The sequence below is a fragment of the Tachypleus tridentatus genome, chromosome 8 (assembly GCF_004210375.1).
Source record: "Tachypleus tridentatus isolate NWPU-2018 chromosome 8, ASM421037v1, whole genome shotgun sequence".
NCBI lineage: Eukaryota > Metazoa > Arthropoda > Merostomata > Xiphosura > Limulidae > Tachypleus > Tachypleus tridentatus.
The window spans coordinates 12250017-12274478 of record NC_134832.1 but is presented as its reverse complement, the minus strand read 5'-3'; the positions used below and the strand labels follow the sequence as shown (position 1 = coordinate 12274478).

The 24462-nt window shown below is 32.0% G+C and overlaps 1 protein-coding gene across 1 annotated transcript in view; it reads left to right on the top strand.

The window, feature by feature from the left end:
• The window catches only part of LOC143223872 (polycomb protein Scm-like), a 95030-nt gene extending 71639 nt beyond the window's left edge, over positions 1-23391 (top strand). Inside the window, exons 8-15 of the mRNA XM_076452346.1 lie at positions 419-489; positions 5991-6314; positions 7764-8007; positions 8821-8913; positions 20339-20539; positions 20706-20882; positions 22951-23046; positions 23270-23391. Of these exons, the coding sequence (XP_076308461.1) occupies positions 419-489; positions 5991-6314; positions 7764-8007; positions 8821-8913; positions 20339-20539; positions 20706-20882; positions 22951-22970 (1130 nt within the window). The 3' untranslated portion in view covers positions 22971-23046; positions 23270-23391. The remainder of the gene's footprint in view (positions 1-418; positions 490-5990; positions 6315-7763; positions 8008-8820; positions 8914-20338; positions 20540-20705; positions 20883-22950; positions 23047-23269) is intronic.
• Positions 23392-24462: the final 1071 nt, after the last annotated feature.

Sequence of the window (24462 nt, the reverse complement as noted above, 5' to 3'; positions counted from 1 at the left end):
TATGATGATTATGTCACAGACTGGTGCAATACACATTGACACAGGTAGGGGTGGGAAGTCATTCAAGGCTTGTGGTGGTAGGTGCAGGAAAATCACAGCAGTTGCATGTGAAGTAATAACCTTTAAAGATGCATTAAAGTAAACATCTATCAGAAATGCATTTTTAAGTAAGGAAAATATTAAAGTCTGTAAACTTACTTGGTAGATTTCTAAATTAAATATAAGAAATATGTTAAAGATAATTTTTATACATAATGAGGTAACATGAATTGACTGAAATAGGTTGTCAGGTTAGAAATGTTATTCAAATAAAGTAAATTTCATAGTGTGGAGGCTAGTGTGCATAGTTTATAAAAGTAGATACAAACTTCATACATATTATTATAGGTTTTACAGTAACAATAAATATTTTTTTTAGGTTACTTTGACTGGAATGTATATCTCAAAGAAACTAGATCTGAAGCAGCACCAGTTTCTTGTTTCAAGCAGGTAAGATTATTATATTAGGGTCATGCATCACTTAGACAAATTATTTTGAATATAACTGATAAACAAATTGTATATTTCTTGATATAAGTAAGAATTATTGGCATGTATATAAGTTTAAAATCAAATAAATAATCAAAACAAATAAAATGATAAAACGTAATTGCATGAATTTAAAACATTGTATTTTAATTATTTATTTGATTTGGTATACTTGTATCTTTTATTGGTTTGGTGGTTATTAGATACTTGATTATACTTTATGTTGGGTTTTTTCTGTGGTGGGAGTTTTTGATGTAAGGTAACAGAGAAGCTGTTGTTTCATTTAACTCTTTCTGTATGAAGTGTGTCAGTTTGACCCATCTATGAAGTGTGAAACTACACACAATATAAATGAATTTACTAAATGTAGTTTCAGGAAATTTAAGGAGCTTTTTGTAAATATTATAAGTCTTTTGTACACATAAAGCAAGTTTTGTAATTTAATATTTCTACTAAAGATTTGTTTATAAATTTATGAAGCTTTTATTGAGCTAACTAGCATGAAAGAATTTTCATGTTAAAGATAAAAATATTTCTTTTGATCTTAAACTTTCATATTTCATTTGCATATTCTATATGGCCTCTAAAATGAATATATATAATATGGATGAAACTTTATATTTAATCTCTTATCTTCTTTATCCTAACAATAACTGCAGTAAAGTTGTTAATGTATAGGGAAATAAAAAGTTGAAAAATATGAAATAAAATGAACAATACTTTTTTTAGTGTGTCATTTTACAAGATTTTCAGTTTTTTATATTTAGAGTCTCAGATGTTAATCTTTCCAGATCTGTTATTTAATTGCCTGTATGTGGAACCACAATCCACTATAAAAAGCAATAAGTCCTGGAGGAAGTCCATTAGTCATTTGTCAAATATTTACACCACAAACATAGCGTATGAGCCACATGATTTTTACAAATATAAGATGTAATTGTTTTACTTGCTAAGTTTAACTGTTCAAATAAACAAAAAACATGTAATTTTCATATGTGTATATTTTAGATCTAACATACATATTTGAAACTTACATGAATTGGATTTTAGACATTCAAGTGTGTCAGACTCAATGAGGATTAGAAGAAAATGTCAGACTTTTTAAGAATAAATGGCTCAAATATGCAGTCAGTTCTAGAAACTACTGTTTTCTATGTATATGATTTTATCTTCTTTAACTAAAGTAACTGAAATGCAAAAATTATATTCTGCTTGACTCAACCTAACAAAACATCTCTAAAATAAAACATTTAAAATTACATTAACATTAAGTGACAATCCAAATACACTAGATCATTTACTGTTATATTTTTCTACAAGAAATAGCTAATGGGCTCCTTTTGTGGTTTTTACATGAAGATTACACAGTTAAAAATGTTAAGATAAATAACTTGGAACTTCTTGATTAATAATAAAGTCATTGTAGAATGGAAAAAATTATTTTCCCTCATTTTTATAACTTTCTGATTTATCTGTATATTGACAGTTTTGCTACAGTTAGTGTTAGGGTAGAAAAAATAAGAGATGAAATATTAACTTTGTTGAAAAAACTGATATTCACTTGAGATGTTCTAGAAGTTATGCAAATGAAATATGAAAACTATAAGATGAAATGAAGTGTTTTTTCTTAGCATTAAAATCACTTTTCACTCAGTAAAGAATGCAGAATTTTACAAAGACATCTTTGGTGAAGATACTCCATTAAAGATCTTTTTCGTGTGTGTACAAAGGCTATATATTCACTAATAAGTATGATATATTAAAACTATTTTAGATCATTACAATTCTTGTTGTTTAATCTAGTGCATCTGGACAATATTTGTGCAATATGCTTTTTTATATTAGAAGCATAGCCCTTCTTCCAGCATAATTTCCATAAGTCATTTAATGTAAGAGGGCAACAATTTTCCAGTGCTCCCTTCAACATTCCAGTTTTACAGAAATTCATAGGCTCTGCTTCTGACAACTTCAATGGTATATAACTTGTATTGAATAGCATGAATACTTATTTAATTCTCCAGTTACATATGGTATGGAATGGTTAGATGAATATCTCATTTGAGCAGTTTGTGCACATGTGACTTCTGTTGCTTTTGCAATGGAGATCCTTTTTTATTATGTCTTTATATATGAGAATTCTCACCTGTTAAAAGATGCCACACTGTTATTACCACATCTGCAGTTGAACTTGTTGTAGTTGTCTTTTTCTGGATGGTTCTGGTTACCGCATATTCCTTTGTTTTTCACCTGACATAAACTGTAAATCACAGAACAGAACATATTTTAATAATCTTAGTGTATGAATGTTTTGCAATGAAAGGGGTGATCAGCTTTTGGTGGCAATTACACCATCCAAAAAAAGTCAAGTATGTTGAAATTTACTTTTGATACGTGCTGTTTCACAATGATTCCATATTAGTGGTGGTTCTCATGTGACTCTTTGATTTGCATTTTATTGATTATTTTAATATAACCTCTTAATTGTTGATTTAGTGAATATCAGTCCTAATACATTTCATTTTCATATATCCTAGAAAAATGAAGTTTTGGTGTTACATCACATGAATATTTCGTAATAGTATCAAATCATTTATCTAAACAGTGTTTGGAATCACATCAACATATAGTTTTTACTAATTAAAATCACCTCATTCAAGCACTAATAATTACTACATTGGAAACATTATTTCTTGTTTTGTCACTCATACTAGGAAGAGCATTATTTTAAGTAAACTGTTTGATTATGATATGAAACTTGTACAATTTGTTATACAAGTTTTCACTTTTTATAAATGTAAGCATCCATTAAATCATAAGTATTGTAACTCTAGAGATTTAACAGATTTTATATTGTGTGAACACACAAATGCAAGAATTATTAGAAATATTTTAACAGAGCTATACTTGAGAAACTGCTCAAGTCTTTTCTTTTGTGATTTGTTTCCTTCAGCATTGAAAAACTGCTCTGAAATGGGATTTTGGAAGTGTTGAAGAGATAAAAAATATCTACATTACTGATCAGTGCATTATTTATTTAGAAGGTTTTATTCTAGATGACTACATTCAAACACTTTTCAACAGTTACAAATGCTACTTGACTTCTATCAGCAGTATAAACTGATACTTCAGACTTTCCAGTTTTGATACTGTTTGTTATCAATCAGTGAAAATGACATAATCTTAATTATAGCTTGTAGAAAGCCAGATAAATTATAATAGTTTTGGGACATTTTTTTTTGTGCATGATGCATTTTTTGTGGTTTGAAATGTATATCTAAAAATGCACCAACTTAGAAAAAAAAATATGGTTAATGAATATTGGTCTCTGATGGGAAAAGACTGCAATCTTGAAATAAATGCAAATTTCTTGTTTTTGATATAAACGTTTTATTAGTTGTTAATTTTTTAAACAAATGTAAGTAAAATGTGAAACTATATGAATTCCTTAGATTAGAAAACCAAACTTTAAATTTAATTTTTCATAGATTCATCAATAAGAACAGTGTGTTTGTGGTATACATCTGCAATATGATCGATTTTACCCCAAGCTTTACCAGGATCCCCATTGGGATTTATTGATTTTCTTTGCATTAGTAGGTAAAAAGAACAGAAAATAAAACTAAAAAAACAGTTGTGAAACCTTTATTGGCTCAAGTTGTGAATATAATTAAATTGAATATCTTTCTATAAATGATGCACCCAAAGAAGAAGAAAAAGATATTGTTCATATTATTTTATGTTTTTCAACTTTACATTTCATTCAATTTTGATGATTTCACCACAGATAGTATTAGGTTAAGGAAAATAAGAGATGAAATATAGTTTTACCATAAAAAAATGTTGCTAGTAATTATGAGGCTAGAGGTTATGCAAAATAAATATAAAAATCATAAAAATAAATGTACTTTTATTCTTATCATGAAGTTGATTTTCTACCTCAGACTGGCTCACTAAAGACTTCATAAAGTCTCACACACACAAATATTTAGTAGAAATAAGCTATTAAAAACCTTTTATATATAAAACAGTTTTATATATATATTGTTTCATGCTTGCAATATGTCAAATTTACCCACTTTGTTTTGAAAAGCAATAAAAAGAGTAAACAATTATATATTTATATTTTATTGTAAGTAAAACTTCATAATTATTAAAAGTAACACACAATTATTTGTCTTTATATACAGTTAGGTAGTTACAGTGGTGGCTACTTAGGGTGTACAGTGCACAGGGGCCAAACAGCTGTAGGGTCCCACCAAGCCCTAATCCAGTTAACTTTAAAAAGCCTGATAATGAACAGTGACAATCTAAGAAAATCAAAGATTTTAGAAAGACTGTAATGTCAGCAACTAGCAATTATTGTTCTGCCAGTCATTTTTTGAACATGCTCTGTCCTGGCTCTGTAACCAATTTTTTGTTTTCTCTTTATCCCAAGATTAGATAATTTTTAAATATTTTGAGATGATTTGATGTTTATTGTATACAACTAACTGATAGTTATTTTTTCTTTTTAAGATTATGTTTTCTGTGATGTATTTACATTTGCTAGTAATGTAATTAGAATTGGGGATGTAATACATTTTTGTATTACAAATAGAAAGATAATTTATTAGTATTTAAATGCACTTGAAATAATTTCTGAAGATCTTTTAATTTTTTTGTAATACTTGATGTTTTTCATTTCTATATGTGTGTATTTGATAAATACAGTTAGTAAGAAATAACAACTAAATATAGCTACTGCTTGGTAGTTAGATATAAAAATGTATAAATACACAGACAGATTGTGTCATACTATGAAGAATCATATATAATTTATATAGTTTTTTGGTATCTACATAACTGCCATAATGGTTAAAATATAAGACAAAAGGAAATATCTTTCTAATTTTTTAACATTTTTATCTGAGTGCATCAGCATATACTGCTACTATAAAAATACAAATATGAAACTAATTGTTATAATATTAAAGCTTAAAATATTTAGCAGTTCTTTTATATACAGAGTAAACAACACTTTTAAAAACAGATATAGCTTTAAATTCAAAAAGTCTTCCTTGTTCAGTTTTTAGCATCTAGTTTTTGCTTCTGGCCATCATCCTTTTGAAAATGATCAGTAAGTAATGTTTGTCTTCATTGAATAAGTATGGTTTCTGTCATAACAGCAATCAATTTCAAAATTTTGGATTATAACAAGAAAGTGTAACTTGGATTATAGCAAGAAAGTGTAACTTTTATATGTCCTGATGTAAGCGTGATAAGTTTCATATAAGATGGGAAAGTGAAGTATGAATAAGTTGATTTTTGCTATACAGTCAAGAACAGTCAGAACTGTACTCACATTTATGTTGACTGCATGATAATAAATGAATATTTTATGCGAAGTGCTGTAAAGTTGGCATTCATCTACTGAACCAGTTACCTGACGAAAAGTTAATGTAATTTCCCATTTACTCATATAGCATTCACAACCACCAATAAATGAATTCAATGTTGGTATGAAACTGGAAGCTATTGATCCTAGAAATGTAACTGCTGTATGTATAGCAACAGTTGTGGATATCCAAGGCCCTCGTCTGTGTTTACGACTGGATGAAGGAGACAACAAGAATGACTTTTGGCAACTTGTAGATTCTTCAGAGATACATCCTGTTGGTCACTGTGAAAAATTTGGTGGTATATTACAGCCACCTCTGGGTTTTCGCATGAATGCTTCTTCCTGGCCCATGTTTTTGTTGAAGACTTTAAATGGAGCAGAAATTGCATGTTCAAAATTATTTAAAAAGGTAGTACATTAAATAGGCATTAGGGTGATTAATAAAGTAAGGACAAATATATGTATTGAGTAGCTTATTTATATGACAATTCTTTTTATGCAAGATATGGCATTTTATTATAATTTTCTATTTATTTTTCATTAGCATGTTGTTTGGTTCTTTACTTACCTATTTGTAATAGTTCCTAATAACACATGAGTTGTGTAAAAATATAGGAAAAATATCGCCAGTGCTAATTATTGCTTTAATCTCATATTTTATATAATAACTTAGTGTGCTCATTTTCTTGGTAATTTTTTACACTAAGTATTCTAACTAACAAAAATACCAATTAGTCACTGTGATGCAATATGTGACTTATTTAAACATGCAATTTTTACAAAGTTTCCAGGGACAGCTATAAATTAATATATAATCTTAGTTTTCACACAAAACAACAATTAAGAAATATAGGTTAATTTTTGAAATTTAAAGTCCAAAAGTTTAGGTATAGAATGTACTACCACAATTTTATACGTCATCTTCAAAACCTTATAGTCTAAATGTTATGCATAACAATCTCCTTTGTAGCTGAAGACTTATTACCTAGAACAGTCTCTCTGATAATTGCAGGCTTTTTACCCATTACAGCCTCCTTGATAGCTGCAAGTTATTGTTTTTTTTACACAGAACAATCTACCTTATAGCTGTAGGCTTCTTATTACCAAGAGTAATCTTCCTGATAACTGCAGGCTTATTATTAAGAACAATCTTCTTGATGGCTACAGCCTTTATTATCAAGAACCCCAAATAACTGTAGACTTGTTGCCAAAAGCAATTACTTTAATAACTGCAGGGTTATTATCAAGAGCAATCTCACTGATAGTTGCAGGCTTTTACCAAGATCAATCTTCTAGAAAGCTGTAGGATTATTATCAAGAGCAATCTCACTTATAGTTGCAGGCTTTTACCAAGATCAATCTTCTAGAAAGCTGTAGGATTATTATCAAGAGCAATCTCACTTATAGTTGCAGGTTTTTACCAACATCAGTCTTCATGATAGCTGCAGACTTTTGCCAAGAGCAATCTCTTCCCTGATAACTGCATGTGTGTGAAACAAAACAATATCCAATATTGAATTGGATAACAAGCATAAAGTTACCAGGGATATCGTTTTGTGTCACACACATGCAATCTTTTTTCTGATAACTACAAGTGTATGACACAAAACAATATTCCTGGTACTTTATCCTTGTTATTCAATTCAATATCCCTTAGAACCACAGGGTTGATACCAAAAATAATTTTCCTAATAGATACAGACTTGAATGTCAGCTTGTGTATTTGGAACACACTGTTGTTGTTTTTTGCAGTTTAATTATCACAGTTAAATTACAATTTGACATTTCTCATTACAGTATTTTTTTTTAATTGTAATAAATTTAGTAACATCATGGATGTGTTCTGTTTGGTCGACAGGAACCAGTTACACCAAAATGTAATACATTTAAAGTGGGTATGAAGTTAGAAGCCTTAGACAGAAAAAATCCACAGTTAATATGCCCAGCTACAGTGGCAACAGTAAAAGATGATAAGATGTTTGTTGCTTTTGATGGCTGGAAAAGAGCCTTTGACTACTGGTGTAAATTTGATTCAAGAGATATTTTTCCTGTTGGATGGTGTAAAGTAAATGGTCATCCTCTTGAACCTCCAGGTTATAAAGGTATTTCATGAATTTATTATTATTTTACCATCTTATTTTATTTTCCTTTTTGTAATATATACATTATATAAAAAGTTAAATTACTATGTACATTTTTAAGAACTAGTAGTTAGTACATTATGAGTATACAATATATTTAGAATTCTGTTGGCAAGTCCAAGTAGCATAATATATATGTTTTTCATCTCTACTTTTTATACATTTTATAATGTTTGATGTCCAGAAAAAGATATGCTATTTTTCATTAAATCTTCATAAATTTTAAATAACTTAAAAATTAAGAAGATTTTAAAAGTTTTAGTTTTCTTAACATGAGATACTTTTATAATGAAAGTCACTAATTTCCAATATAGCAATGAGATGCTGTTTTTCAAGTTTTTTTTTTGGTTTGAGTGATTCACGTATTTTGTACTGGATACAGTTTTTTTTATCATTTTTATACATATTGTTTATGATCTTGTAGATATTTGAAGACAATATTATCACTCCTACTCATTTCATAGATATTTTTTCCACTTATTTAAACTCTATTATATGAAACTTTTAAAGTTACAGTGATCAGAAGACATTTATTAAAATGTAAAAAACTAGTAATAAGGTTGTTTTGACTTTACTAGGGGGTAAGCTTAAGACACAACCTAAAGTTAATTCCTGTCAGCCTGTACCTTCAACCTCTCCTCCTTCACTATCCCAGTCTTTTATCTTCTCAAAACACCCAAAGTCATAGCAACAACATACAAGGAAAGACTTCTACCAGTAATAACAAGAAATCAAACAAACAATCAGATTCTGTATCTACATCAATATCTACAGATATAGATGAAGAAAATTTGTGGCCTTTTAGATCACTAACTGTTTTAGTTCCAGAACCAGACACAAGTGCTTCTTCTAAACAGAATCCAACAGGTTAGCTTGCATTTTTGCTTTATTGACATTTATTGAACCTTATTCAAAAATTAAGTTTAACTTTTTACAATCAAATGTTGTTTTAAAATTGCTTGTACGTTTTTATAATGCATATGTGTGTATGTCTGTGTATTTATTTATTTTTCTCAGTCAGTAAATTTTATCAATTCAATGTTATCACTGCATGACTTATTCACTTTTTCTCTGCATGTCTAAGAAATAACATACAAATTTTCTTGGCTTTAGACTAATCAATAACATGCTGATATGATGTGTGAAAGAGTAATAAATAAATTTCTTAACCGCTATTTTCTTTTATGTTGTTGCTTGAACATTTAATCACAGTTTTAATGTGTACTGGTATGTATATATTTTGTAATTTATTTTGTCCTTTGAAGCAGTCATGTGTTCCCCAAAACCATGTAAACTTTTCAGTGCTATTTATCCTACTTCAAGTGATAAATTTTTACATCAAAGCCAAGGCAAGTAAGCAGTATATAGGGCATTTTGTAATAAAGAAACAACATAGAAATATCTTATGCATAATATATTTGACATTTCTGCAATACAAGCTATTTGTAGAAGGTGTTAGTTGTATATACAATAATCTAATTTCATTGAAAACTGGAAATAAATCTAAAACAGGCGACTAATTTGTTGCAATGTAAAAATGGAAATGAAAGTAAATAGCAAAATGGGCTGCGTAATTTTATTTTCTATAAGTAAAGCTTTATAAACTGTTTTGAATTACTCATTGAGGAAATTACAAATTATTGATACAGTTCCTTTTGCAGTCTATGGTAGAGAATGTACAATAAGGTTGTTTAGTAAAAGCAGACAAAACGTATATAAGTTTTTGTACAACACTCTCGAGCCTTAAATGACTGTGTCTTCAGAATAACATATTTCTCCACAAGAAAAAAAATAACCAAAGAGATTGCTCATAAAATTATAAATTAAGGCCACATGCAAAAAAATTCTATATTTTACATTTTTAGGTCTATAAATAGCTGAGAAGATTATTGGTTGTTTGTTTTTTTTTGGTTAATCTTTTTTAAATCTGACAATGTTCTTTGTTGCTTTAAAATAATTAACTCTCCTAGCATCAGTTATTATTTTTCGATACACAATAACAAAATGAAAACATCAAAGTTTCTATATTCTATTAATTAAATTATATGAATCTTGAAACTGGTGAACTTTTAGGATTCCTTTCTTTATAGAGGTGTAAAATTTCAACCCATATGGTTACTTTTCTGAAATGCTTTTCATCTCTCTGCACCATAAAGAGTAATTACCTCATACACCCTGGTGTATAAATTCCTGAGCATCCCATGAACCTTGAACAAAGCTCCAATTCCTACATATATCAGTATATGTAGCCCTCTACCAATAGTTGGGTCACATATCTCCAATATGCTGTTATCCCCATTAGCTTTAGCATGTGATCATAGATTCATTTTTTCTTTGCCATGGCTTGTCTTCAAACATTTTTTTCACAAGGTTACCAGATTTTTATGCTTGTGGTTTTAACCTGTTATTACTGTTCATCACACAGTCTTCTTCTTAATTTTGTTCATTATCTGAAATAATTATACTAAATTGTTAACTTATTATTTAGAATATTTATTTGACTTGTCTTCAATTTGCTTTTCTTTTAATCAAACTTATACGTTTTGGAACACACATCTAGAAGTGAAATTGTGAAAAAAAATGGAGTCACTCATCTGCATGAAGGGGACCTATTTTTGAAAAATACAAAATCTATCTGTAAACATAAAAATATAATAACACAGTTCATATAAGTCTTGATACTATTACCACCTTAAAAATATGTTCAGGAACTCAGTACTAGTGAGTACCAGTTAATTTTACCCAAGCACATTTCCAACTCCAAGGTTTTAATTCCATCTTTTAATTGTTCCATGAAGAAGGAAGGTGGTCAGTCATATCATTCTGACCCACTTTTGGCCTTTCATAAGTCCTGAAAGGGTAGTTTTTTTCACCCTCTAATGGATACTCTCATAGATGGTAGATGACACAGTTCGGCATCTCAAACATGTTCTCCATATCTAGCTTGTTTGTCTACTTTTTGTTTCCTTTGGGTCTTCCACAATGATAAAACATTTGAGTCATGATCTTTCCATTCAAGTTGGCTATGGTTCCATCTTTTCGTTATTGGGTCCAGTGTTGTTGGGTTTTTTGTTTATTATTATTATTATTATCATTATTATTAAGAGGTTACATTCTTGAACCATATTATTCCACTTCTCTAGGAACATGTATCTTGTAAGTACCCATCCAAACATAGCATTTTCTGTTGCAACCTCTTCCTTTAATAACTATTCTCTTTCTGTGCTGTCTTCTATATATGAAAAAAAACCATAAAAGACACACCTTAAGCTCTCTATCTCCCCTCCATTGGAATTGACTGATTCTAATGTATCTCTCAAGCAAATCATCTTATTCAACCCTTCATCACTAAGAATGTGACATACCTTTATGGTGCATGTGACTCCCTCTATTCATATCTATCAGACTGTCACTTCTTGTATTCAAATTTTCTTCTTTTGGCACTTTTTGTGTGTATCATTTTGATGATATTAATATTTTAATTTCCAAAGTGGAATTTCTTCACTATTTACTTTTCCTTTAAATTGAAGAACTCTTTTAGCTTAATTTTCCAGCCATTATTTATTTTTCTCATAGCTTCATAATTTACATCAAACACTTTTGTTTGATTTATGTATTTCTACAATGAATTTTGAGGTTCCTATTCTATTTCAGGTGTTATACCTTTATCATTATTTTCACAGGCTGTAAGTGGGGTAGACCTGTCACTGGACTTCCCTGTTATTATCCACCATGAGCTAGATCAGTATATGGGTCAACCTATTTCTCCTGATCTTGCCTCACTAATCCTCCTTAACAAGCCAAAACTGTTTGGGCTGAGAAGATTTGATAGCCTTTTTACACCACCATATTTTGTGTATTTCCCGACTCCTTCTGCAGAAACAACTAAGCTTAATATGGCATTTTTCTCAAGTATGTGATGCTTTATCCAATTCACCATTTTTCTGTGATTCCTTATCACCTCAATCTTGGCTCATTTGTCGTCTTTGGCTCTCACTTTATACATGTGGTTTCACTGTTTTTGGGATATTCTAAGTTGTGATGTGACATTGTCCCAATATCATTTGCCACCTCTTTCTTTTAGGAATTAACATATGATCCCTTTTTCTTCTTTGGTGCTATGTTTTGGATAATATATCAAAGACTTTGGAATCACATGTGTAATCTGTGCATCAAAACTTTACCTTTTCCTCTTTGGTTGCACATTTTTCTATTCCTTTCCAATTCTGGCCCTTATCTACCCTTCTCTGTTCCTCCTTCCAGCGACTTCTCATCTCATTGTTTTATTCAGTGTTGGTGAGCATGTTGGCAACAGTACCATAGACTAACCAGTGGGAGCTTAACTATATGATTTTGTTACGTGTTGGTAATTTTTCACTACAGATTCAAGGATTCTTTGGATTTTACAAGGGGAACTTAGCCTACTGTTTTTTTTACCTCATCTTCTGTGTTAAGTATTCTTTTTCTTCCCCATGGCTTGGGATTCTGCCACAAGCCAGCATATGTCCAAGGTAGTATGAGATTTTCTGTATCAACAGTTCATTGAATCTTCATCATCTTTTTCTAGACTTTCATTCCAGGCTATTTGTTGTCCTCACAACAAACCAGAGACTGGTGGCATGTACTATGTCTGTCCTGCCTCAATCTAGTTTTCAATCTGCCCTATTTTACCTGGGTTTCATTTTTCACCCTTAGGATTTCTTCTCCAGGTTTATACATGACCAAAAGACATTTCATCAATGCTTATTTGCATATCTCAATATCTCATCACTAGCAATCTTCTCTTTAGTTTGTTCTCCATGGGTGGGTATATCAGTTTCTTACACTGTTCTTTGGACTTACTTTGACCCTACAGGTTTTGTCAGCAGGAAGAGCATTCATTCGTCACTTAATGCTCTCAGGTTGTACCTTTCCTCTTTTTTTGAATAACTGGCTAATATTAGCTCATTCTGAATAGAAGTCTGCCTGTTACCCTTATTAGCTGCTCCTAGAGGTAGTTATAGTGAGCTGGCTCATCAACTTGGAGAAGTCCTTACTGGGATTATGCAATATCCTGTTGCTTTGGGTGTTTTTTGTTTTCAACACCCATCTCAATCAGGTCAACCCTTCTTTTCTTTGACTTTATTCAATAGGTTTTTAGTTCTCTCACTTTTGGTGATATGATCTTCCATGGTAGCCCTTATACTCTTAGGTCAGGTTCATATGCTCTTTTGTGGGCTCTACTCTAGCAGCAGAATCTCACAAGGATCCTTTGTTGGCTTTCATTACCTTTTCTTTCATCTTTCCTTATGTGTTCCTGTGTTCCTTTTCCTATTTGCTTTTGTATATTGGTGGTCTGTTTATTTGCCATTAATGTTTCACATACTCTTTATCCTTATACATATCTCCCCCTTTCTCTGGATTGTTTTTGTAACCTAACTCTTTTGCAGCTCATGAAAATAACTTCTCCATTAAGCTTTTCTTCTTTCTTCCATTTCACACATTTATCTTCAGCATGATCTGGATAGACTTCTATGCCCTATACATTCTCTTCTCTGTTATATTGCCTGCACAGCTTTCTTCTTTGTTGTTCATCTCCACCTTTTTTTCTCTCTCTCTCTTTTTGTTATCTTTTTCCTTCTATTTTTCCCAAGTTGGTTCAGCTCTTAATTTGATTGGCATATTCTTTTTTATCATCTTCCTTCTGTATATTGTTCCAGGTGTCTTCTCATCTAATTTGACAACTTACCCTTTCATTGGCATTTCATCTTTGACATCCCTTATAGGTACTTCTTCAGTTGGGAATGTTGACTACCTATAATACGTTTGTCTTTCACTATTTGCACTGGATTAAAGTTTTCTTCCTCCTCTAGTTATCATGTTTTCCCTGTAACTGTTCTTCAGAATTCAGTGAGATTTTGACTAGGTAAGTTATATTTTCTTGTTTGTTTCTTTTCAGGGACTCTTCTTCTCTTTTATTTTTACTCATTGTTGGGATCTCATGCAGTGGTGAGTGGTACCTGACCAAATCAAATCTGCACTGTAAGATCATGTCAACTTATATATTACATCTTCTTGGCTATGCAATGCACATTGCAGAGATAGGATGTTCCATAAGATTGCTTGTAAGTTTATCCTTGTGATGGAATTATAACAAAAAATTTGCCTGTCCAGACTGTACTCACTTAATATAACCTCTTTGTTTTCATGTGTGGATTGTTTTCCAGTCTTTGGATTGCTAGTCATATTGCTCTGACCATATAGCTCTTCATTTATTCCATTTGCATTAACCTTCTACTTACTCTACCATTGAAAGTACAGTGTTTCTCACTGCTGATCCATTTGCTCTTCACTATTGTCAGACTATCCTACTGTTGTTAAGTTTTTGTTTTCTTTACCTGGTTGTTTAACCAAGAATGTTTGATTTCTACCATCACAGGCTATTGGATGAACTACTTTCTGCCATTATTTTTATGGTTCTTTCTCTTCCTTCACTGTTCTTTGTACCTTGTTCTGGTCTTTCCTCATTTATATCCATCATCCAGTAACATTGTTCAATTGGGACTTTAATATGGTTCCGAACACATTTACCCAGACCTTGTCTGAACTATTGGTCACCTGCTCCTTATGTCATCTCTCTTAAAACTTTTTCTTTTCTCCTTCTTTTTTATAATCATTGCATATCTGATTTTTATGCATAAAGTACCTCCCATACTTTGTTTCACAGATTCTTCTTGGTTTTACCCCCTGGCAATTCATTTCTTTCCAAGACTTGGGTGGCTCAAGAAGAAGGTAGTACATTTTTCCAGTATGTTTTTCATTGGTCTTTCCTTATGTGATTGTACTAATTGTTGTCACCTTTATAGCTAGTTTGGGCAGTCAGGTTATTAAGAATATTGAGATAAGTGCTACCACCTGTAGTTAGGAATAACTCAAGGAGAACATTATTCATGACAGGAACAGGAAGTATTGTGATGTCACACTTTGTTTTTTTTGTTGTTGTTTTTTTTGTACATGTGTACTCAATGAATAAACACATATCAACAGGTTATGGGCCCAGGAATGCTCTAATAGTACTTAAACAGATGAAAATGTTTTAAGATTGTTAGTACAAGTAATCCAGGAGATACTGAGGATTACTGTAGAACAGTTTTGGATGACAATTTTTGTTGGATGGCACAGGATTTACATGGATGCTTTATCACAAGCACTGGGTGATTTGTTTCCTTTGCCTGTAAGCCACTGTGAAATACCAAGATAAACTATAAGTAAAATATTGATTGACACTCCATTTTCTCAAGTCATATAAAAGGAGAAATAGATCTAAATCAAAGAAAGGAATATTACAGTTGTGATTGAAATAGTTTGACAATGGAAGATAAAATATCAATTGATAAGTTGGGAGAAAATAATTGGGTCACATGGAAATTTCAAATGGAACATTTATTGAGAGGACCATGTGACTGAAACAGAGGTATTCGCAGAGACAGCCAATGATCAAACAAGAGCAGATTTCAACAGGAAAAGGGAAAGAACATTTTCAACAATTGTTCTAAATATTTAAGGTGCACAACTCTATCTTGTCACCTCATGCACAACTCCTAAGGAAGCATGAAATGTAACAGCGTGCTCACTATGATAGGAACACACTAGCCAATAAACTATTCATTTAATCCCATTTAAGTCAGTGGGAGAAATCAGATCAAAGGGAAGACTGCAACTGGTACACAGTGATCTCTGTGGTCGTATGCAAACTCCAACTATTGGAGGTAGCAAGTACTTTGTTACATTTATTGATGATTACTCAAGATGCTGCAGAGCGTATTTCTTGAAACAGAAGTCATAAGTCTTTGAGAAATTCAAGGAATTTGAGAAGTTGTACTCAAATGAATCTGAAGAGTGCATAAAAAACCTGTGCACAGATAATGGCGGAGAATATACGTCAAATGAGTTCCAGAAATTTTTGAAGTCAAGAGGCATTCATCATGAGATGTCAGTAGCATATTGTCCAGAACAAAATGGTGTTGCTGAGAGAAGGAACAGAACTCTTGTGGAATCAGCAAGAAGCATGCTGTCACATGCTAAGTTACCAAGAATGTACTGGGTGGAAGCTGTAGCTACTGCAGTGTATGTGGGTAACTGAGTATCCACATCGATAATAAAAGATGGTAGTACGCCATATGAGAGATGGTATGGGAAGAAACCAGATGTAGAACACATGAAAGTGTTTGGATGTCTTGTATGTGCACATGTGCCAGATGCATCAAGACAGAAATTAGACATGAAGTCTATGAAGGTACATTTCATTGGATATGATAACTGCACCAAGGGATATCGACTGTATGACGAAAAATCCAGGAAGATTTTCATATGGCAAGATGTTATCTTTACTGAAACAGAATTTAGTCAAGAGTCTGTGACAAATGAGTATATCTCATCAAGTGAAGAGATAGTGGACCAAGAAACAGAAGTTAAAGCTAAAGATAAAGCTGAACGACCAGCAAGAAACAGGAAACCCCCCATCCACTGTGGATATGATGAGTATGCTGATATGGCAGCAGCAAATGAATCAGTTTATCACACTGCAAACTTATGCAGTATGTTAGAGCCAAGCACATTAAGTGAAGCAATGTCAAGTGACAATTCAAAGGAGTGGAAGATCTGGAATTTGAGCCTTTACAAGAAAATGACACCTGGGTTCTGGTGGAATTACCAGTTGGAAGAAAACCTATAGGTTGTAAGTGGGTATTCAAAGTTAAGTATGGAAATACTGGAAATGTAGACAGGTTCAAGAGTAGGCTGGTGGCCAAAGGTTACTCGCAGAATTATGGTCTGGATTACAAGGAAACCTTCTCCCCAGTGGTGTGCTATGCATCAGTTCACTCCTTGATTGCATTTGCTGTGCAGAACAACTTGAAAATTTACCAGATGGATGTCATAACTGCATTTCTGAATGTAATTCTGGATGAAGAGATATACATGAAACAACCAGAAGGCTACGCTGTTCCAGGGAAGGAAAACCTTGTGTGTAAACTGAAAAAATCACTGTATGGATTAAAACAATCACCATGCTGTTGGAACAAATCTTTTCATGAACAGATGATGGAACTGGAATTTGTTCAGAGTTCAGCAGATCCATGTGTTTACATACAGAAGGGTGAAAATCTAGCAATAGTTGCAGTATATGTGGATGATATTATTTTGGTTGCTGATAGTGATGATGAAATAATCACTATAAAGGAAGCACTGAAGGGAAATTTCCGCATGAAAGACCTTGGAAAGTTCCATTACATCCTTGGACTCAGTGTTGTTCAGGATGAAAAGAATGGCTGTGTATGGTTAAATCAAAGACAGTATATCCAAACTATGCTGGTAAAATTTGGAATGACTGAGTGTAAGGCAGTTGCAACTCCATCAGATGTAAATGTGAAATTGCAAAAGGATGATGGTGTTAGCACTCAGGTTGACTGCAGTTTGTACCAGTCGTTGGTAGGCAGCCTTCTGTATGCTGCAATGGAAACAAGACCAGATATTGCATATGCAGTAGGAGCAATATCAAAATATTGTGCTCAGCCCAACACAGCACATTTGACAGCAGCAAAGAGAATCCTGTGTTACTTGAAATGAACAGCTGATCTTAGTCTTAAGTTTGAAAAGGTACCAGGAGACGTCATTACTGGTTACTCAGATGCAGATTTTGCTGGAGACCTGGATGATAGGAAGTCCACATCAGGAAATATCTTCATTCAAGCAGGAACAGCTGTAAGTTGGATTAGCAAAAAGCAGTCTATGGTGGCCCTGTCCACCTCAGAGGCAGAGTATATAGCCTTGAGTCTTGCAGCACAGGAAACAGTATGGTTGAGAAGACTACTGCAAGAAATAGGTTCCAAAGTTGATAACCCTGTTCGTATCATGGAAGATAACCAAGGAACAATTGCAATGGCACAGAATCCAGTGGGTCATGCAAGAACAAAACACATTAATATTCGTTACCACTTCATTCACCAATGTGTGCAGAACGGATCAGTAAAACTGGAATATTGTCCCACAAACAGTATGACTGCTGACATTCTTACAAAGCCACTTGCTAGAAATGCATTTGAAAGGTTCAGAGATAATGTTGGACGAGCACCAATGGATAAATGAACCAGATAAAGTGACGATTATAACAGATTGAAAGTAATTGTAAAACATTTAGAATAACTGTAAGATTATTGACAGTAATTGTAAGTTTGTGTAAAACTTAAAGTTAAGTGGGAGTGTTAAGAATATTAAGATAAGTGCTGCCACCTGTAGTTAGGAATAACTCAAGGAGAACATTATTCATGACAGGAACAGGAAGTATTGTGATGTCACACTTTGTTTTTTTTGTACATGTGTACTCAATGAACAAACACATATCAACACAGGTATTACTTAGCATGCATGGCTCCATTACAAGGTTCCCACAATAATTTATTCTTGCTATGGGATACCTCTGCTTCCAAGGGACCTATTTTCTTTCTACACTTAAAAGAATGGATTCATTAGCTAATCCAGATGTCTATTTCTCACTCAATGGAGATGCTCATAGGCTCTATCACATATCATCACATTAAATCTATCATTTGATTCAATCTCTGAACTTTAACTTTTGACTACTCTTGGACAACATCCTCTAGGCTGGAATATTGACTGGGTCCAACAACTTCTCCCATTATTCTACCATCTTATGGTTTTGTCCCCTCAAGGTATTGCCTCCTTCCAGTCACCATTCTCCAGCCTCACCACCTTTAATATGTACATACCTCTTTTATTTCTTTACTTGTTTCTTCTGTTTTCCCATTTATTTTTGGAACCCACCTGGTGACCAGTGTAGCCTTACAGGGCATCAAGTCAGGGGTAATAGAAATTATTAAGCTCATCTGCCCTGGCTTCTAAAGTGCTAACTGTTAAAATGAAGTTTTCCTCAATACCACTAAAGAGGTATATATATATATATATATTTCATTGCCCATTCCAGACTGTTACTTCCATGGACTATCATAGAAAAAGCTAGCAAAGCAGAGTGTTTCTTTGTTTTGAATTTTACACACAGCTACATGAGGGCTATCTACAATAATGATCCCTAGTTTAACAGTGTAAGACTAGAGGGAAGGCAGCTAGTCATCACCACCCACCACTAACTCTTGGGTTACTCTTTTGCCAACAAATATTGAGATTGAATATCACATTGTAATGTGCCCATGACTGGTGTGATGGGGATTCAAACCTGCAACCCCCAGACTATGCGCATGTGTATGTAGCAACTACGTGTATTTTATAAGCTCAAGCAAAAATGCAGAACATGGATATAGTTCCTGTCAGGGGTTGACAAAATTTATTACTTGTTTCTACTCCATTCAGTGAGAAACTTTGAAACTTAATATCAAAAAGTAGAGTTAATGTACTTAATTGTCTGTACATAACAACTACAGGGCTAGTGTTATACAAATCAAGATACACAGTATGAAAGTTGATATTTTTCATATATGACAACACAAAGCTGAAGTTTAAGTATTTTCTTAAAGCTTGTTTTGAAATAAAGGAATTAAAATGTAGATAACACAAAACTTTGAATCATAGAATACATTATTATGCTAATTTAGTTGACATACTTTGATAACAAAGTTATTTAAATAAAATTTGAATGTAACTCAATGACTTGCATACAAAAGTATTTAAAGTGGTAGCCATCATGAAGGGTTAATCACTTCATCCATATTGTTTCTTTAAAAACATTACCACAATAACATAGTACTGCTTCGTATTTTAGGTGGCTTTAATTTTATTATGAATTTTTTGTTTTCAGTAGTATATTTATAATTTACTATTTCATAGCCATTAAACCTAGTGAAGTACATAATAAACACATCAGATAGTCTGTGTTAAAACCAATGTATTATGTTGTAGTGATTCATTTTATCTTAAACACCATATATTACAATTTTCTAAAATTATAGTAGTCTTGTTTTGTTTAATAAATCAAGTTTTTTATTATCCATTTGGAAATTAAAATTATAAATAAAAGAACACTGTTTCAGATAACAAGATAAACATTAATTATAGTTATTGTAAAGTTTTCATAAAAACTGTACATCCTATAAAGTACACATGTAAAGAGTGATTAACCTTTGAAAAGCCATTTATGAGTTTTGTTATACATCTGAATGATTTTATAGTTACAGTATGTCATAATACTACTAAATTAAGATTACATAGGGTTATCTGTTTATTTTAAATAAAATGCCATGCACTGAAGGTTATTTTTTATCATACATATTTTCTCATGTAGTATGTATATATGTTAACCACTCCTGTTCCTGTGGACCTTACTTGGACCCTCAGAAAGTTGCTCAGCTTCCCATCCATTTTGGACCCAGCTCTATAAATCAAGTACTGCAAGAATCTATACAGGCCTGCATTGGTTGTGCTAATAATGAAAAACATGTTTTCAGTCTTCTTAAACCAGGAGATGGAAGAGTTATTATTAGAGGTAGAAAGAATAGTGGATATGATACAGCTTAATCATAATAATTGTTATGTAACTGTTATTGACTTTTCTTTAAGGCAGTTAAAGTTTTAATATCTAATAAATAAAGTTCTTTTGTTGTTAAAAAGGAGTTAAACATGAAAATATTTTTCCAATTTTTTCCTCACAGCCGACTTTGATGAAAGAATCAATACCTGTTGTTTACCTACTATAGATAAAATATCTATATTTTGGAACTTCTTGGAGAATATTTTGGAAAATTTGCTATGTTGTGAGAATTTTTATACCAGCCAAACTTTAAAGGGCAGTTGTAAGAAATGCAGTACTAAGAGTCTTGTAAAAAGGGGTGAGTCTATGAACTGTGGTTATTTGAAATAATCATCGTACTTTATTAATGGATAACATTTAGTGTAAAGCATATAAAAGGTATATATTTTTATTGTAGTAATGTGGTAGTAAACTAAAGATATTAATAACTGCTTTCAAGTGTGTACCAAAACAATATTACTGTAGTTGTCCATTATTTTACAGCATGGAAAAAAAGGTTTGACTAATTCTTCTTTTAGTCAGCATAATCCAAATTACTAATATATTTCACTAATACACTCAAAATCCTGTATCACCAGTGTCTATCATAAATTCATGAAGATTAAACACTTTTGAGAAAACAGTCTTAAAGACAAAGTGTTTCTAAATGTGCAGTTTCATCCAGAGGATGTGGTTGCTATATATTTCTAGAGGCAGTCCACTTCCGTGCTGTGGGACCTGGAGGGTGGCATTGAGTTCTGGCTTTTGTGCAGTCTTATCTGCAGGATAATGTTGATTGTGGTAACAGTTTTCCCTCTCACGCTCTACCTCAGGGAGTTTTCACTGCCTGAGGCTGATGTTGTGCAGGGGTGCCAGTCTGACATCGTTTGGATGTCATGTTACTGGGACTATGTTTGGTTGTGTATTTGTGCACATGTGCCCATTTTGTAGATCAGTTTGCAAAGTATTTACTTCAATTTTATTTAATTTGAAGTGAAACTGTTGTGGACCCTCCTCCTTCCATGGTTCAGAAGTTTCATTCCATATACAACTTAGTACTGGATTGGAACTGACCAGCCACATATAGTCAGCCTCTCATACCCCCTAGTCATTCTACATCTTATAGCACACCCATTTTAGCTTTCTCCACACTTCTGTCTTTAGATGGTTCTTCCACTGTTTTTCTTCTGCAATATTGAGATCCCTCTACACTATGGTTTGGATTCTGATCTTTTCAGTTTTCTCTACCTTCTTTGGTTGTGCTCTCCTTACTTTCTGCCTGTAAATGTGTCACCTCATTCCACACTAGGTGAATAGTATATCTTGTACAAAAGTAGTAAAGTCTCCCAAATATGTTCTTCCTTCAATGAGGCTCACACTTCTGTGGTGTTCTTTGAAGGATATTCCCTTTTATCTCTTGCACCAGTTCCTTCATCTATTTGATGTGGGGTTCTAGCTATACATGTACGAAGAGATAACGTATCATATCAGAAGTTATTATTTAGCTATATTAAAAATATATTTCTGTCAAGTATTTGTCTCATCTTACCCTTCCTCCTCACTGAAAACTAATGTTTCCTTTTCTGCCTAATCCGAAGTGATAGTTCTGTAGAATTGAACAAAGGGAGTCTTATGTGTGAGGAGAGTGTGTCACAAAATGATTTATATGCAGTTGATCAGGGAGTTCAAGGCTTGTGGAATGTGAAATAATTTTTGCATATAGAAAACACCACTGAAGACGAATAGATATACATGTGAGAGGAAGTAGGTACCTGTTAAACATATATTTTCAGTATATGAAAATAATAACTTCTTATGTCTTAGCAAGTGAATTAAGTTTGACTTACCCTATCATCTCATCTTTATAGAAATGTGCCTACCTGTAAATCAAAACAAAAGTTCCAAAATCTATCCTCACCTTGTATCTTATTCAGCTTGTTCACCAGTGATATGTCAAACTGATAACTGCTGGTCAACACTTGTAATTTGATGATTGATGTTTATAACTTTTTTTACATATTTTATGTACACTAAAAGCTTACCCATAAAAAAAATATGGTGAAAAATAACTTAAAACTTCTACCCCTTTTTTGTTAGATGTAGATATTACATCATTAAAAGTATCTTCTACCTTAAGATGAAATCATTCTTAATTGTAAAAGCAGATATGGATAATGTAATTATTAGTTTGTTTATAATTTCTTTCTTCTTTTTTTTTCATAATTCTAGATAATGCAGCTATGAGACCATCAGTCTTTAGAATTTACTCTTCCATCTTGTGTTAGAAAAAGTGCCTTTCTCTGATTTCTTGTTAGGAATGTATTTATTAGTTTATTATAGAAAAAATGGGTAATTATCACTCTGCAGTAGAATTTCTTTCCAATCAGAAGCATCGTTGGTCTTCTGAATCATCAGACTCTGGAGTTCATTGTTCCCACAAACCTGCAAATATTTTGAGAACCATATTATTAGGGGACCTGAAGGTAGGCATCTGATAGTATTTCAGTATAATATATCAGTTTCTGAATTTAGAACTCATGATATAATATTTAAAGTGGATGAATTGAGTATTTTTAGAAACGCTATTTCTTTTTTAAATTGAGTAATGTGAGTACATGTTCATACTATAAATTTCTTTTAGTTTTTTAAATGCTGAATATATGTGGTAGTTTTCAGTTTTTATTGTAAAGATTTGCTTCGTTTCAGCAAGCTTCACAACTTCAGTATCAGAAAAGTCTCAACATAATCCTTCAGAATGGAGTATTGAGAAGGTGATGCATTTAATAAGTATTACACACAAGGAACTTGGTGTACACAGAGACCTCTTTTATAAACATGAGTAGTTGAAAATTCCCTAATTCATTAAAGCTCTTAACTTGAGACCATATAGTTCTTTCACTGCTATTCAGCAGCTTTTGTGTTAATAATAACTGCAATATAATCAAAATAAACAATGAATTTTAAATAATAAGTAACTTACAAAATACTACATACTAGTGATATATAAGCCTATAATACTTTTTTTTAAGAAACAAAATAACATTCTTATTTTTATATTAGAAATCACATTATTTTATCGTATAGTACAACTATTGTAAGAAAAAATACTAAAATATGTGAAATGATTGTTTCCAGATATATTATGTAATTTATTGAAAACTGACTTATAAAAGATAATATTATTCAGTGTAAAGATTAAATAAGTTATTTCTTTTCTTGCTAAAGCATTTGTATCTTATTTTTTTAGGAAATTGATGTGAAAGCACTGATGCTGTTAAACAGTGACATAATGATGAAATATATGGGGTTGAAGCTTGGTCCTGCCCTCAAAATATGCAACATCATTGACAAGCTAAAAGCAAAGAAGTCACTGCATCATTAAGATCCACTTAAATTTTTATTTTTCAGAGTTTTTATTCTCTTGAAGTCAACTCTAGCTTAGTATAACTGTGATGATGAAAATATATATTTTTTTTGATATTCAAAATAGAAGATGTAAGAAATATTACAAAACCTGAGATAATAGGTAAGGGAAGCACATTATTCTAATATAACAAGAGGTGGTAAGGCGATGACTTATAAGCATAAGTAAAACTTGATGATGCAACATACTAAAGAAGACAGACCAATATTCTCTCAAAATGTAGCATATTCTACCATCAATTACATTTTTCACGTATGCTTATAAATCGTTGTTTGTTTACTCATTATAAAGTACATTGATTTGAAGCTTGGACATAACCTCAAGATATACAATTTCATTCAAAAGCTGAAAGCATAATATTTAACTTACATAAATGTCAACTTTTTAGTACTTTTACAGTATTGAAGTTAACCTCAAAGAATTAATTTAACAGTTTTGATCAAAATCTTTCTTTCTCACAACTTGAAATATAAGG